The 15,759-nt window shown below is 39.3% G+C and overlaps 1 protein-coding gene across 1 annotated transcript in view; it reads right to left on the bottom strand.

Moving 5' to 3' along the window:
• Positions 1–1,094: 1,094 nt before the first annotated feature.
• PTGER3 (prostaglandin E receptor 3) overlaps positions 1,095–15,759 on the bottom strand; it is a 215,532-nt gene continuing 200,867 nt past the window's right edge. The window contains exon 3 of the mRNA XM_052637045.1: positions 1,095–1,378. Coding sequence (XP_052493005.1) covers positions 1,349–1,378 — 30 coding nt within the window. The 3' untranslated portion in view covers positions 1,095–1,348. The remainder of the gene's footprint in view (positions 1,379–15,759) is intronic.

The raw sequence follows: 15,759 nt of genomic DNA, 5'->3' as shown, positions 1-15,759 counted from the left end.
TTTTCCAATGAGTTGACTCTTTGCATCAGGTGACCAAAGTACTGGAGTTTCAGCTTTAGCATCTGTCCTTCCAATGAATGTTCAGGACTGATCTCCTTTAGGATGGACTGGTTGGATCTCCTTGCAGTCCAAGGGACTCTCAAGAGTCTTCTCCAACACCACAGTTCAAAAGCATCAGTTCTTCAGTGCTCAGCTTTCTTTATAGTCCGACTCTCACATCCATACATGACTACTGGAAAAACCACAGCTTTGACTAGATGGACCTTTGTCAGCAAAGTAATGTCTTTGCTTTTGAATATGCTATCTAGGTTGGTCACAGCTTTTCTTCCAAGGAGCAAGTGTCTTTTAATGTCATGGCTGCAGTCACCATCTGAAATGATTTTGGAGCACCCCAAATAAAGTCAGTCACTGTTTCCATTGTTTCCTCATCTGTTTGCCATGAAGTGATGGGACCGGCAGCCATGATCTTAGTTTTCTGAATGTTGAGTTTTAAGACAAATTTTTCACTCTCTTCTTTCTATTTAGTTTAGATGGCAGTTCAGCAACTCTTTTAGATAGATGCCTTTCAGCTTTACAATTTTAATGAAGAAATGTATCACCTCCTAAAGAAAAACTTTTGGTCCTGAAAATCAACTTAAAAATTGTAAGGTCCTTTTTAACCTTTGTATTCTGAAGCAGTAAGTTAAAATAAATAAATCCTTCAAAGAATATAGTGTGAAATGTAACTACGCTTTCTACTGCCTTGCTAAAAAGCTGACAGTATTAGTTTTTCTATCTTCTAATTTCAAAATATAAAAAAAGACAAGTCATGATCCCTTTATAGAGCCAATAGATTCAATTCTGAAATTTCCACATAGGTTATTCTCAGTCTTCAACTAACAGGAAATATTTCTTTTGCTGCAACTTTAATATGACATAAAATATGTAAATATTTATAGTCTTTGTTTATGTAATTTACATTGCCCATATGAAAATGCCTTTGCAAGTAATCCATGACCAAAGCTGCTATAAGTGGAAGTAAATGGTTGCTCATAACACACAAATTCAGTTGTTTTTATTGTTTTATTAAAAAATAAATTTCATATTTTCACTACAATATGCTTGGATCAAAGATAGCTATCAAAATCCACAGACAGGGCAAGAATAGTTGGTGTGTTGTCTCAGCAGACGTTGAACTCAATGACCCTAGAAAGTTCACTGAATCTCTTTGTAGTTCACATTTCAGTTGTTAAAATGATGTGGGGAAGAGATTGAGTGGGAAACTCAATCCCTACTGAGTTTAGGGATTTATTAATTGCAGACTTTTTTTATTTTTTCTATTTTGTTTTTGGTGCAATATAGTTTTTGGTCATTGTTCTTTAGTATTTCTCCAGAAAGTCTGTAGAAAAAGAGAACAACAGTGAAATAAATGCATAACTTTTAAACTTGATTTCTTAAATTTACCAGTAATAATAATTGAGATGCAAAATGAAAAAAAGGTTTCAAATTACCACTTTTTTTCAAAGATAAACTTATACTCTAAAGATTCTTCTTTGTAGGTGTAATTCTTCTATTATTAGCAAATACATTCAAACCTGAATTTTGGCAAAGAAAGGAGTTGAACATAGTGAAAGAGGCTGTGGAGTTAGGAAGACAGCCAGTGACTCTGGTGACATTTCTTTAATTTCTTTCACCTCAAATTTCTTATCTGTAAACTGGAGGCAACAAAATCTATCCTGAAAAGATTATAATGAGAATTAGAATGAAGATATCAAGTCTTTAAGATTACTGGTGATGAAAAAGGAGCAGTTATCATCCTTACTATTATGTCTTAGGGTAAGGGAGCCAGCTGATCTCTGACTGCCTAAGCAGACTTGGCCAACTTTTGCTTTATCTGCAGTGAAACTTTGTAGTATTAATAGCATAGAAAGTTAATGAATTTACCTTTATTACAAAATGCAAGAGAAATAAATTAAATGAACATTTACCAAAGTTCTACTGAAGTTTTGAAATTATCAGTTTGTTTTTCATATTTGAATAGAGATGCTTAGGTTTTGGCTCAGTTGGTAAAGAATCTGCCTGCAATACAGGAGACCTGGGTTTGATGCCTGGGTTGAGAAGATCACCCAGAGAAGGGCATAGCAACCCACTCTAGTATTCTTGCCTGGAGAATCCCCAAGGACAGAGGAGCCTGGTGGGCTGCAGTCCATGGGGTCTCAAAGAGTCGGATACAACTGAGTGGCTAAGCACAGTACAGCTTAGGTTGAAATTGTAATAAATTGCTAGATGTCAAACATACACAGACCATGAGTCTTCATGTTTTTCTCCATTGCTTTCTCACTTGGCTAATAAAGGTAACCTCCAGAGTTGGCCAGAGGCAGAGCTGAGAGCTAGGTGAAGATCATCTTTGCTGCCTCTCACTGTCCCTGGCCAGCCCTACAATGCCCACTGGGTAGGCACTCCTATTTTCATGCTGAATTTCATCCTTTTGCTCATGCTGCTGCTGCTGCTAAGTCGCTTCAGTCATGTCCGACTCTGTGCGACCCCATAGACGGCAACCTACCAGGCTCTGCCGTCCCTGGGATTCTCCAGGCAAGAACACTGGAGTGGGTTGCCATTCCCTTCTCCAATGCATGAAAGTGAAAAGTGAAAGTGAAGTCACTGAGTCATGTCCAACTCCCAGTGACCCCATGGACTGCAGCCTACCAGGCTCCTCCGTCCATGGGATTTTCCAGGTAAGAGTACTGGAGTGGGGTGCCATTGCCTTCTCTGCCTTTTGCTCATAGCTTCCATAAATACTTCTTAGTAAAAGAAAGGAGTTAAATAATTAAGTTTGAGCATTGAAAGACTGCATCACAGTACCTAATAACACCCTTTAGAAACTTTTTGCCATATGATCATAAATATAGTTGCTTTTTGTGATAAATATTGTAGAGATTTATCTATTTATTCCCATATTCTATCCAGTAATTTTAATGTACCTAGTCTGCTATATTTTTATTAGTTCTTTCTTCTTCAGGTAATTTTTCATGGTTATATTACAAATGGTACTGGTGCAGTACTTGGTACTATATTTGCACTGTATTATCAGATGTTTATGATATCTGGCAATCAGCAAGAAATAGATTACATTTTATAGAATGGGAGAAAATAGTTGTTGTTCAGTTTCTAAGTCATATCCAACTTTTTACAACCTGCAGCATGCCAGGCTTCTCTGTCTCCGGGAGTTTGTTCCAATTCATATCCATTGAGTTGATGATGCTATCTAACCATCTCATTCTTTGCCACTCCCATGTCCTTTTGCCTTCAATCTTCCCCAGCATCAGAGTCTTTTCCAATGAGTTGGCTCTTGGCATCAGGTAGCCAAAGTATTGGAGCTTCAGCCCAACCATCAGTCCTTTCAGTCATTATTAAGGGCTGATTTCCTTTAGGATTGATTGGTTTGATCTCCTTGCAGTCCAAGGGACTCTCAAGCCTTCTCCAGCACCACAGTTTGAAAGCATCAGTTCTTTGGCACTCAACTTTCTTTATAGTCCGACTCTCACATCCATACATGACTACTGGAAAAACCATAGATTTGACTGTGTGGACTTTTGTTGACAAAATGATGTCTCTGCTTTCTAGGACAGGGTCTAGTTTGGTCATAGCTTCTCTTCCAAGGAGGAAGCATCTTTTCATTTAGCGGTTGTAGTCACTGTCCAAAGTGATTTTGGAGCCCAAGAAAATAAAATCTGTCATTGCTTCCACTTTTTCCCCTAATTAATTTGTGAGTGAGTATATTTGTGTTACTAAGACCTTTGCATCCCTATACAACTTGCAACTGCAGAGAGTCATAAGAAATACAGAAGAAGATTATGCACAACTCTATGAAACCACCACTATCACTATTATTCTCATTTCACACATGAGGAAACTGAAGCTTAGTCAAGCTGAAATTGACCAGATTATCCGGTTAGTTTAGTCAGTGTCAGAGTAAGGGATTGAGTCTGTATCTGTGACTTTCAGAGCTCTAATGACATCATAGTAAACTGTAAAGAATTTCAATTTGATTTTCTTTTAAAGAAAAAACAGAGCGGAGGAACGGGAAACAAAATCAAAACAAAACAAAACCTAGGATTTCCCTGGTGGCAGAGTGAATAGAATCTGTCTGACAATGCAGGGTCTGCCGGTTCGATCCCTGGTCTGAGAAGATCCCACATGCCATGGAGCAACTAGGCTTGCAAACCACAACTACTGAAGACTGCATGCCCTCGGACCCGCATGGTGCAACTACTGAAGCTTGTATGCCTAGAGCCTGTGCTCCGCAGCAAGAGAAGCCACCACATTGAGAGGCCTGGGCTCTGCTCACCACAACTGGAGAAAGCAACAAAGACCCAGCACTAAAAAATAAAATCTAGACCATTAATTTTACATGAATTCAGGAAAGAACATTGGTTCATAGACTAGGAGAAGATGGGAATGTACAGATTATTTAGTCCTCATTTTCTCGATGAAGAAACTGAAGCCATGCAGGTAAGTTGATTGCCCCAAACCACAAAATCTCTTAAAACTACAACTCCATGCTTTTTTCCAAGATAGACTTGTGACTAATTGAGAATAATCTATATCTAAATTGTCAGATCAGAACTGTTTAACACTGTACCTCATGAAGTTAGCCAAAACTGGATGAACTTGGTACTATCGTGACACAGAGAAATGGAGAAAAAATAGGATGATTCAAACATTAAACCTGTCTATATGGAGGCTTTAAGATGTATCAGGTACTGTTGGGTCCTGTGGTCATAGTCTTTTAGGGAACAGAGATATATCTACCAGTAAGGATAATATAGCACAATAAGTGCAGTTTGAATGGCAAATCACAAAATGCTGTGAGCACTCGGAGTGGGGAGGAATTAATTCAGCCAGAGAGATTTCTGTTGATCCCTGTGTGATGCTTCATAGAAGCGATGATATTTGAGTTTGACAGGCACCTGTGGCTGGAGGCTATTTCATTCAGGAAGAACAACAAAGGTATCAGATATACATACACTGAAGTGTGTTAAAAGAATAACAAGGAATTCAACCAGGCTCTAAATATTTATGCAATGCCTCAGAGATGTATTTTGAAGAGTTCTTGGCTTATGAAAACTGCAGAATCATTTTGTTCAAAAAACTTCTTACTCATTTCAAATCTTGCTCAAGTCAAAAATCCTTTAGAATACATTTCTACTCCTCTGGTAACAGCATCACCAGGCCCACCAATGGCATGCTTATTTGAGTAATTGTCACAAGCTATCCATGTTGACTGGGCTTCCCAGGGTGGCACAGTGGTAAAATATATGCCTGCCAATGCAGGAGATGTAAGATATGGCTTCAGTCCCTGGGTTGGGAAGATCCCCTGGAGTAGGAAATGCCAATCTACTCTAGTATTCTTGCCTGGAAAATTCCAGGGACAGGAGAGCCTGGGGGTTACAGTCTATGCAGTTGCAAACAACCTGTGAATAATCAATCTTTTATAGCTTTGGCCATATTTTGGCTATATGTCTTTGAAAAAACTGTGTGGACTTTGCCAGACTGTTTGCTTCTCAGTTATGGATAGAATTCAGTTAAAAGGTAACTAATGCAAATAGCACTGACTAATGAACTAATACAATAAGAATCTTTACAGTTTTATAAGCAAAAAAATTTCCTCTTGTGGTATCTGCTGTTCATTTTATATTTATTGCTCTTAAAGCTTATTTTATTTCAAATATAAAGAAAAAATGTTTCATTTCTTAACATTTTTTATACCTTCTGGAATTATTTCCTTAAGTTAAAATTTTCAGTGAGCTTGGAGGGAATCTGTATCACAAGATTACATGTTTGTTTTCTTCATTCCTCTTAGCCCTGAATAGATTGAGTGTGGAGGTGGTGTGGAGAATGACATCAACTAGTATTTCCAGCATCTTGCACTTCATAGGTGCTTAACCAGTGAGAAATAGATGAAGGAGAATAAGTGAATGAAATTGGTGAAAGCCCCATGGATCTGAGAATCTAGATATTGGCCAGGGTGATTTTGGTAAGAAGTAAAATTTAATCTTCTAAGAAAAGAGGTTATCTGAAATATTGGGACTTTCAGGAGCCAAAAATAGCCCCCCTTTTTACCTTTTCCTACAGTTGAAGATTCTTTTAAAGGCAGTTGGATTACTGATAAGCTGTTTGGAGATCATGACTTAAATCTACATTCAAATAAGTTTTCTGACACTTCATCCAGTGTTGGATAGACCTATCTCCCAGGTCATCAGCATAGCTGGGCACCTAGGGTCCTCCCAGAGGGGAGTCTCTATACCATTTGGCAGAGAGCAGATCAGATGTCATTAGTTCATTCTAGAAATGTGAATCATATGCAATATAGATATGATATTAAATAATTCCTGTGTTCACACTGTTGGACTAAAGAAAACAGATTATTTCCATACAGTGTAATGGTGAACTCCAAGGCACAAAGGGAACAGGGGAGGAACTCAAAGCTGGACTTAGAAGGTCCAGGAATGATTCTAATAAAATATCCAAGATGTAGCTTGAAGTAATAATAAAAGCTCTCCAGTTAAAAAGAGAATGTTCTAGAAAAGGAATGGAGTGTTTGAGGCATAAAAAACATTTTTTAATAATTGGAAGGTAAGAGATGAAGGAAAGGAAAAGGAAAGAATGAAATTGAGGCAGGAGAGCTTAGCAGAGGACAGGTCAGGAAGGACTTTGCAAGCAATTTTAGGTACTTTTTACTGAACTTTCACTTAAAGGGAATGGTAGTTAATTTAATGACTTTCAGCGGGAGAATAATATGTGTTAGATTGACCCCTTTATAAAATGCACTAAAAAAAGAGATGTCCAGAGGACCATTTGGGAGACTTGAACATCAGTAGAGGCAGGGAGGTCAGAGAGAAGTAGACAGATTTGAGAAGCATGTAAGATGCAATATCAAGAGGAATTAATGGAAGCTTAGTTGAGAAAAGAGAAGTCAAACCTGATGCTGGTGTTCTCTGGTATAAGTAGAGAGATGTGTGGCCTTAAGTGATACAGAAAAATGAACATAGGAATGTCAGCTGGGCTGGAGATAAAGTTTTGAAGAACGTCAACAAGGTGCAAAGTTGATTCACGTGTTGACATTATAAAATGTAAAATGGGAAAATATACTGAAGTGTTCCACTGAACATTAACTCAAGATGTAAAAATACTTTGAAAAACAGATCCTTTGGGGAATGATTATTTAAAAAGATTCAAGTATTCCCCTTGGGCAGTTATAAAGCATATCTATCTGCAAAGGTACACTTATTACCTAGCATGAGCTACAGTTACATTTGATTGCCATGGATTTATTTATTTGGAGGGGTTTTTTTCCGCCTCAGTTATAAATGAAACAAGTACTTTCCCACGTTCATCTTTGTGCAATATGTGATCTGGAATAGCTCAATATAATTAGCGACTTCAGAACATTGCCAGAATTGAAGCAGCAAAGTGTGACATCTCCTACAAATTAAGATTTATTGCCAACTATCCTCAGGGTGAATTGATTCTGCATTATTAGCTCCCCTTTTCTATACAACTCTTTGTCTTATGACTATCTCTGATTGCATTTTATTTATTTATTTTTTTTGCATTGACCACTCAGACAATTAAGAATCTGCCTGCAATGTGGGAGACTTGTGTTCGATCCTTGGGTCAGGAAAATCCCCTGGAGAAGGGAATGGCAACCTACTGCAGTATTCTTGCCTGGAAAATTTTATGGAGAGAGAAGCCTAGCAGGCTAACAGTCTATGGGGTTACAAACAGTTGAACCTGACTGAGCAACTGACACTTTTACTTTCACACACTATTGTTTGGATGTGTTCATTTCAGTGTCTCACACCCTAAAATGTGATCCTGAAATCAGTGTCTTAAAGACCTGTGACTCCAGCAGCTGTCATGGAAGCCAGCACATGACAGGTACTTGGGTGAAGAACTGGATGGTTTGTGTCATCTAGCCATCAAGTGAGCCACCACTAGAGGGCACTGGCAGTTCGGTCAGATTGGAGGTGCTGGAGGTGTTCCCACAGACACAGGGTCAGGACTGTTTGTGAAAGCACCTGGACTCAAGCCTGGACTTCTGTATTTCACCCAGGCAGGAGGACAGAGAGTCGATGCTCTTATTAGCCCTAATTTCTGGCTCGATTTCTTTGTTCTGAATGTCTCACTGGCTTTCTTCCTAGTTTCTCTGACTTAGAAGGTTTTCCCCCTTACCTCCTCAGGTGTGTCTAAGAAACAGCTCTTATAGAAGGCACTGCACAATTACCCAGACTGCCCTTGTTGCTGTATGTCTGCCCCTGGTCCTGGTCCTTCACAACTCTGGAAATACCAAACCGTTTTGCTGTTCACTGAATAGGCTGCTGACTCTCACACATCACATGCTGTGAGCTCAGATGATTCCTCATCTGCAAATACCCTTCTCCACCTCTCAGACTGCCACTTGTCAGGCAAGTATCTTTTATAATCCATTCAATGAAGTTTTCTTACCATCAGGGAGATCTTGCTGTTCTTTCTTCTTTATGTTTTAAGAATGTACTGTTAATGACATTTATTATACTCTTCATACTTATTTGTTCTCATTCCCTCCCCTTCAGTTTATACTTTCTCCTCAAGGGCGGGTATCATAATTCAGAACCTATGGACTACTTACATGTAATGATGTAAGTGGCTGGAAAGATAGAGCATCTTTCATGGTCCCAGGATATGCTCCTGAGGCCAGGCTAGATCCTAAAGAAGCTTTCCCAACTGGGGTGGCAAGAAGGATACATTTAGACACATTATTCTCCAGAGTAACAACACTCCTCAGTGGCTCAAGATGGTCTGTGCTTAGACTGCAAATAGGCACCATGCGTGTCAGTCTTGTCTTTCTCATGTGTAGTAGATTGTTTGAATACTGTCGCTTCCCAGGTGGCTCCACGGTAAAGAATCTGCCCGCCAATTCAGGAGACACAAGAGACGCAGGTTCCATCCCTGGGTTGAGAAGATTCCCCTGGAGTAGGAAAAGGCAACATGCTCCAGTATTCTTGCCTGAAAAATTCCATGGATAGAGGAGCCTAGTGGGCTACTGTCCATGGGGTCACAGAGTTGGACATGACCGAATGACTGAGCACATACTGAATACAAAGATGGGCAAGAGGCAGCAGGCCTTCAAGATTAATTCCATTTGCCATTTTGGGCCTCTAAAAAAATGGACAAACTCCTAAGCAAAATATTAGAAGGTTACTGTGCCATGGATACACCAGGCTATTCTATATCTTGGGCCTTTGCATATGCCGTTCCCTCTGCCTGAAATGTATGGACAGTAGGTCCCCTACAAATGAAGGCGTTCTCTTCTCAGAGTGCGTTTGTAAGTTTAATTGCTTGTACATGACAGCAACTGAGCACAGAACAGCCAACAGAGTTAGTCTAGGTACCCCTAGACGACTGGCTATGTATTACTGTACCGTAATAGGCTTTTAACACTTTTCACACAAATAATACATAAAAACAAAAAATAGACATTTTTAATCTTACAGTACTGTACCTTGAAAAGTACAGTAATACAGTACAACAGCTGGCATACAGGGGCTGACACTGAATCAAAGGACAAGAAGAGTTACTGACTGGAAGAGGAAGAAAAGGTGGGAGATGATAGAGCTGAGGGACCATCAGCAAGAGGAGATGAGGGTCAGCTGCAATTTCACTCATCCCTGACGTTAACGACACAGCTTCCGATTCCTTGCTGGAATCAGATGCACGTTCACATCTTTGAAAGTTTGCAACTTGAAGATTGGTATGTAGGGGACTTTCTGTACTTGCACTCACTGCCCTTCACCGACTGGCTATTTTGTCCATCTAGTATCCCCCCATCTCATTTTTCAACTCCTCTCCAATATCACCTCCTCTGTGACACCTGTCCTAGCTTTCATAGCCAAAACTTGCCTGTCTCTCTCAGTGTTCCCATTAGGTTTTTGAATATTTCTACTATATCACTTATAATTATTTGCTTCCTCTTTGTTTTCCTTTTTAGACTATGTGCTCCATGATAATATGGTTTACTTCCTCCTATTTCCACAGCTTCAGGATTTAACATTTTGTCTGACACAGCATGCACTTATTAAGTACTCAGTGAATGAATGACTGAATGTTTTGTTCCTTTATTCAGTGAGTACTAGCTGCCAAAGATCTGTCCTTAGGGTTTAGATGGTTTAATTTTTTGCAGCTCAGTTCCCTGGAGTTGGGCACAAGGTAACGGGTAAGTGGACTTTAGAAATCCCTAAGGGTGTCCACAGGGAAGTCTGTCTGTAGGTCACAGAACATCAGCCCCTAAGATTGCACTCTGAATAACAACTTCCATCCCCAGGGAAACAGGATTGTCCATTAGGCAGACTCCTCCTAAGAATGGTCTAGAGAAACATGAGGACTTCTAGAACAAGAACTGAAATGGGAGTGAAACAGTAAAGCCCTATTTTGCAAAATAGAATCATTGGAGGAAACTCCTGTTTGAGCTTCTCCTTTCTGGAGAAGGCTAACCCTCACAAGCTCAGAAATCTTAAATCATAGCTGCTCTGTAGCCACACAGGAAGGCAAAAATGGCAAGCCATACTTGGAGGTGGCTGGAGCCACAGAAAGTGGCTCAGGTGGTGGGCAGGACTAAGTGACTGTGTTAGAGGCTGGGGAAGGCTGTGCTATGGTTTTGAGATGGGGCTGATAGCAAGGACTCTGTCCATCTCTGTGTCCTTGCTACTGGGTTTATAGCAAAGGCTCAGGAAATGTTTGCTGAATTATTAAGTCATGATTATTTTTTTTTCTCCCATCGTGGACTATTGGGCAACTCATTTGAGACCAGTGATTAGTTCCAAATGATTTGGTCAGGATAGAAGAGTGCAAGAATGAGACCCGAAGATCATGCTAAGATTTCTAATGAGAAATCTAATGCAAATACAAACCTGCTTGCCTCATAGCTGGAGGCGTATTTGACCTGAAATTAGCTCTCCTGTTAAATCCCTATGTAGGGTCATTCCATTTTCAAGGTGCTGTTTTAGCTTATCAAAAATTGAAGTGTCCTCTCCCCTCCCACATTCCATTTGAGAAGTATATCTGTCATATTAAGATACTTTTATCAAGTTTACCAGCCTGCTTGTCAAAAGTTTGTTATGGTTAGTCACCAGAGAATTATAAATATCTTTAGCCTCAGATGTGATAGTACTGAAGGAAGGGAGGACTAAAAGAGGATAAGGGTGGTAGTTGATTTTGTAAAAGCCATTGGTGTATTAAGTACTTTGAATTTTTTTTCTATTATTCTTCTTCGTGGATTGGAAGTATATTAGACATGTTGATCTGAGTGGCTCCATGTTGGCAAGGTTGTGGGAGATGGTTGGTGTTTTTCTTGAGCATATGCTTATATTTTTCCTGCAAAGGGTAGTGGTAAATCTCTTGAAGAACTATAAATAATTTATTTTTATCAGGTAAATATGCATAACCAATGATATTTCCCTCTTTGCAATGGTTGTGTTTGTGCAATGGCTAGAAGCTTTGTGTATCACTCTCATAGATTTGTTTTTCAAACTGACTAAAAGTAACAACCATTATTAAACATTTATGTTCCAGGGACTGAACTTTATTTTTATTTTTGAATTTTTAAAAATTGGAGTATAATTCCTTTACAAGGTTGTGTTAGTTTCTGCTATACAATTAAGTAAGTCAGTTGTATGTATACATGTATCCCCTCCCTCTTAAGCCTCCCTCCAATGGTCAGAATGGCCATCATCAAAAAATCTACAAAAAATAAATGCCGAAGAGGGTGTGGAGAAAATGGAACCTTCTTGCACTGTTGGTGGGAATGTAAATTGGTATAGCCACTATGGAGAACAGCATGAAGGTTCATTAAAAACCTAAAAATAGAACTATCAGATGGATTAGCAATCCCACTACTGGCCATATACCGTGAGAAGACCATAATTCAAAAAGACACATGTGCACCAATGTTTATTGCAGGCACTGAGCTTTATATCCACTTAATCCTCACAACTTACAGTACCTTATGAATTTAGTGCCACTTTTATCTCATTTTTTATAAACGGCAAGAGTAGAGACTTGGAGACATTAAGGTGCCCAAGGATTACTCAGCCCTAGTTCTATGTGATGTCCTCACTTTGACCTTTTCTTCTTTGTAGTCTGGGAGACCTTACGCCCTCTTCCCAAGTTCCTCAAAGTAGCTGTCTCTACCCTCACCCTCCAGTGGCATAGTTTCTTCAACTTCAAAAGTTCTCTCTTTTACACAACACAAATAGCCCTTTATTTTAAGCATCTTCTATTTTTCACTCTGCAACAATCTCAAGGGTCTGGCTGTGATGTAGGGAAATGTAAGAATACAGGTAAGTTAGTATTCCCCTAAGTTATTTTGCCATACATATTCTTTCTTTTAGATTTGTTTATCAGATGAGTTGGTTTGAATGGGTGTGTGGATTCCCTACTAAGGTGTAATGAGTTTTGAGGGTGGTGTCCTTCCCTTGGAAGTCTGTTTTGTAGATCCCACTGCCAGACTGCCAGGAATAGTTGTGTTTCTTCTAAACCTCTGCTTTATTTTTGTCTTATGGACACCATGAGTCATGTAACAAAACTACATTTTCCTTTCTGTAGGGCCTTCAGAGACATTTTGATCAGATATGTGTTTGTGTACTCCGACATTCCTAAGAAATATTTCTTGACTGAATTTTTTTAAAGGAAAGAGAGATTTGTTTTAAAAATACGGCACAGTATCATATATGTCAGCACATTGTGTGTGTTTAGAGGGGAGCCTAATGAAAACTGTCTCTGGTTCAGTGCTTTTAAAAAATTTAAACATTCTTTATTTTTCAATATCTAGATTTCAATTTTTTATATTTAAGTAAGAAATATGGTGTCACTATTAAGTAACACTTATTTTAGACCTGATATTACGAGTTCATAAATAAACTTTTATAATGGTTTCATCTTTGTCTCTCTTTAGATATTTGTTTTCCACCATGAAGTCGGTGGAAGAGAGGGTTGTAGGGCAGCCCTGGAGGCAGAGAATTGCAGGCCAGCCAGACGGAAGCAGCGTGCACTGTGGATTTGCACGTACTCACGCCTCAGCCCCAGGCGGCTCCACAGACTTGAACTTACCCACCCCTCAGAACAGGAGAGAATTAAATTCATTTCCACTTTAGTTCCAGAAGGTTGCTATGTTCCTGGTGGGCACAAAATAAATATTGACTTAATTGAATGTTGCCCGGTGGTGTCTTCCTTTCCTTTTATTCCCCCCCGCAACCTGGTCCTCCAGCGGCTTCTTCAGATCCTTGGAAATTACATATCGATGAAATTCTAAGGCAAGTCAAGGAAAATACGGACGTAAAAAAATTTTCTCTGCCCTTTGGCGTCCTCTCTCCCCTCTACTGTGCCTTATGCATCCCCATTGGCAGAAATACCGGCTCAACCACAAACAGCAACATTCTCCCAGCATCACAAGATGACTCCTGAGGTGATAACCTTCCTGCTTAATTTTGTAAGGGGCCACAATGACCCATGACCTACTACTCCTGTTGTACATGGGGACCTGGATTGTATCAACTGTCAGTAATATGTCATGTAATATGTCCAGTTCTCTGTTTCAAAACACTGTATGACTCTGCTATGATATCTAATGGGCAGATCAGTTCCTGGAGATTTCTGAGACTCTGTTTTTGGGTTATAACACTCAGTTGGGCTTGAACAAAATTTTCCATCTTTTTTCCATAGATTAATTGATTAATTTTTCATCCACAAAATATCTTTTCTTCAGAGTCTTCCCTTACTTTTTGTCCCATTAGGTTTCAGCGTTCGGTCTCTTGGTGTTCAGTATCATGTCTTGTTTGTCTTTGTATCTAGGTCTTGTTTCACAGCTTCTCTGGGAATCTGTCCCTCTGTTTGCTCTGAGATACACACACTCTCTTCTATTCCTCGTTTCCATCTCTGTCTCTCTGTCTCTACTTTCTCACATACTGTTTTATATTTGTGTTTGCGTCCCTTCAGAATTACCATCAAAAATCACTGCAGTTTTTCAAGAGGTTAGACACATTTAAAAAATTGTATAAGTGCTCAAAAGAATTCATTTTACACTTCTTTCTTCAAAACTATGTTTTCATTTTTCAAATATTAATATAAACACTCAGAGAAAAGTGGATTGTCTATACTAACCATAGTACACTCAAGTCATGTGGAGGATTAGGTCTGCTCTCCTCTGGGTTTTCTGTGTGCACTTTGCCCAGACAGGACTGCATTCCTCTGTTCCTTCTGACACAAATATAGTGACATTTCACCGTGCGACTATTGGTCTAGAGGGAATACTAACTTCTCCTTTCCCCTAGTGTTTTAAATCTCATTCCAGTCATTTGGCCCTGGATATTGGCACAGAAACACTGGCTGCATAAAGTCCTTGGAGCCTGAAATGGGACGTTGGTTTGCTGATACTTCCCTGCAGCTGGGCTTCCCAGGTGGTATGCATGCGTGCTAAGCCACTTCAGTCATGTCTGACTTTTTGCGAGGCTATGGACTGTAGCCTGCTAGGCTCCTCTGTCCGCAAACTCACCTCCCCTGCAGCTCTTGCATTGCAAATGCATTCTGTACCACTGGGCACCCAGGAAAGCCCAGATGGTGCTAGTGGTAAAGAATCTGCCAACCAATGCAGGAGACCTAAGACATGCAAGTTTGATCCTTGGGTTGGGAAGATCCCCTGGAGGAGGGCAATGGCAACCCACTAAACTATTCTTGCCTGGAGAATCCCATGGACTGAGAAGCTTGGTGGACTACAGTCCATAGGATCAAAAAGAGTCCACTGAACATGTATGCCTTGCAGCTACTTTCTGGGGAAGATCTAATGTGTGTGGTCAACCTTCTCAGGGCATTAAAATTAACCCTTTAAGCATCCTTTGTGCCTTGAAAGATAACAAACTAATTGCTAGCTAAGAAAGTATATCTCAAAAATGACAATAATCTCTGTTTGTTTCTGAGGCAAACCATTCAATATCACAGTAATCCAGTCTATTGCCCCAACCACTAAAGTTGAAGAAGCTGTAGTTGAATGGTTCTATGTAGACATACAAGACCTTCTAGAATTAACACCAAAAAAAAAGAAAAAAAAAAAAAAGATGTCCTTTTCATCACCGGGGACTGGAATGCAAAAGTATAGGAAGTGAAGAGATACTTGGATTACCAGGCAAGTTTGGCCTTGGAGTACAAATTGAAGCAGGGAAAAGGCTAACAGAGTTTTGGCAAGAGGATGAACTTGTCATAGCAAACACCCTCTTCCAACAACATAAGAGATGACTCTACTCATGAACGTCACCAGATAGTCAATACCAAAATCAGATTGATTATATTCTTTGCAGCCAAAGAGTGAGAAGCTCTATATAGTCAGCAAAAACAAGACCGGGAGCAGACTGTGGCTTAGATCATGAACTCCTATGGCAAAATTCAGACTTAAACTGATGAAAGTAGGGAAAACCACTAGACCATTCAGGTATGACCTAAATCAAATCCCTTACAATTATACGGAATTGTAAGTATTTATGGAAGTATAAATATAATTATATGGAACTGTATATACATTGTATATGTTGTATATATATGTAACTGTTTATATTGTGTATAATTGTATATATTGTGTATATATATTTGTATAATTATATACAACTGTATAATTGTATAAATACAATTATATGGAATTGAACTTCCATACAATTATATGGAAGCAACAAATAGATACAAGGGATTAGATATGAT

Source organism: Budorcas taxicolor, chromosome 3 (assembly GCF_023091745.1).
Source record: "Budorcas taxicolor isolate Tak-1 chromosome 3, Takin1.1, whole genome shotgun sequence".
In the NCBI taxonomy this organism is placed as follows: domain Eukaryota; kingdom Metazoa; phylum Chordata; class Mammalia; order Artiodactyla; family Bovidae; genus Budorcas; species Budorcas taxicolor.
This window is presented reverse-complemented; position numbering and strand designations above follow the sequence as displayed.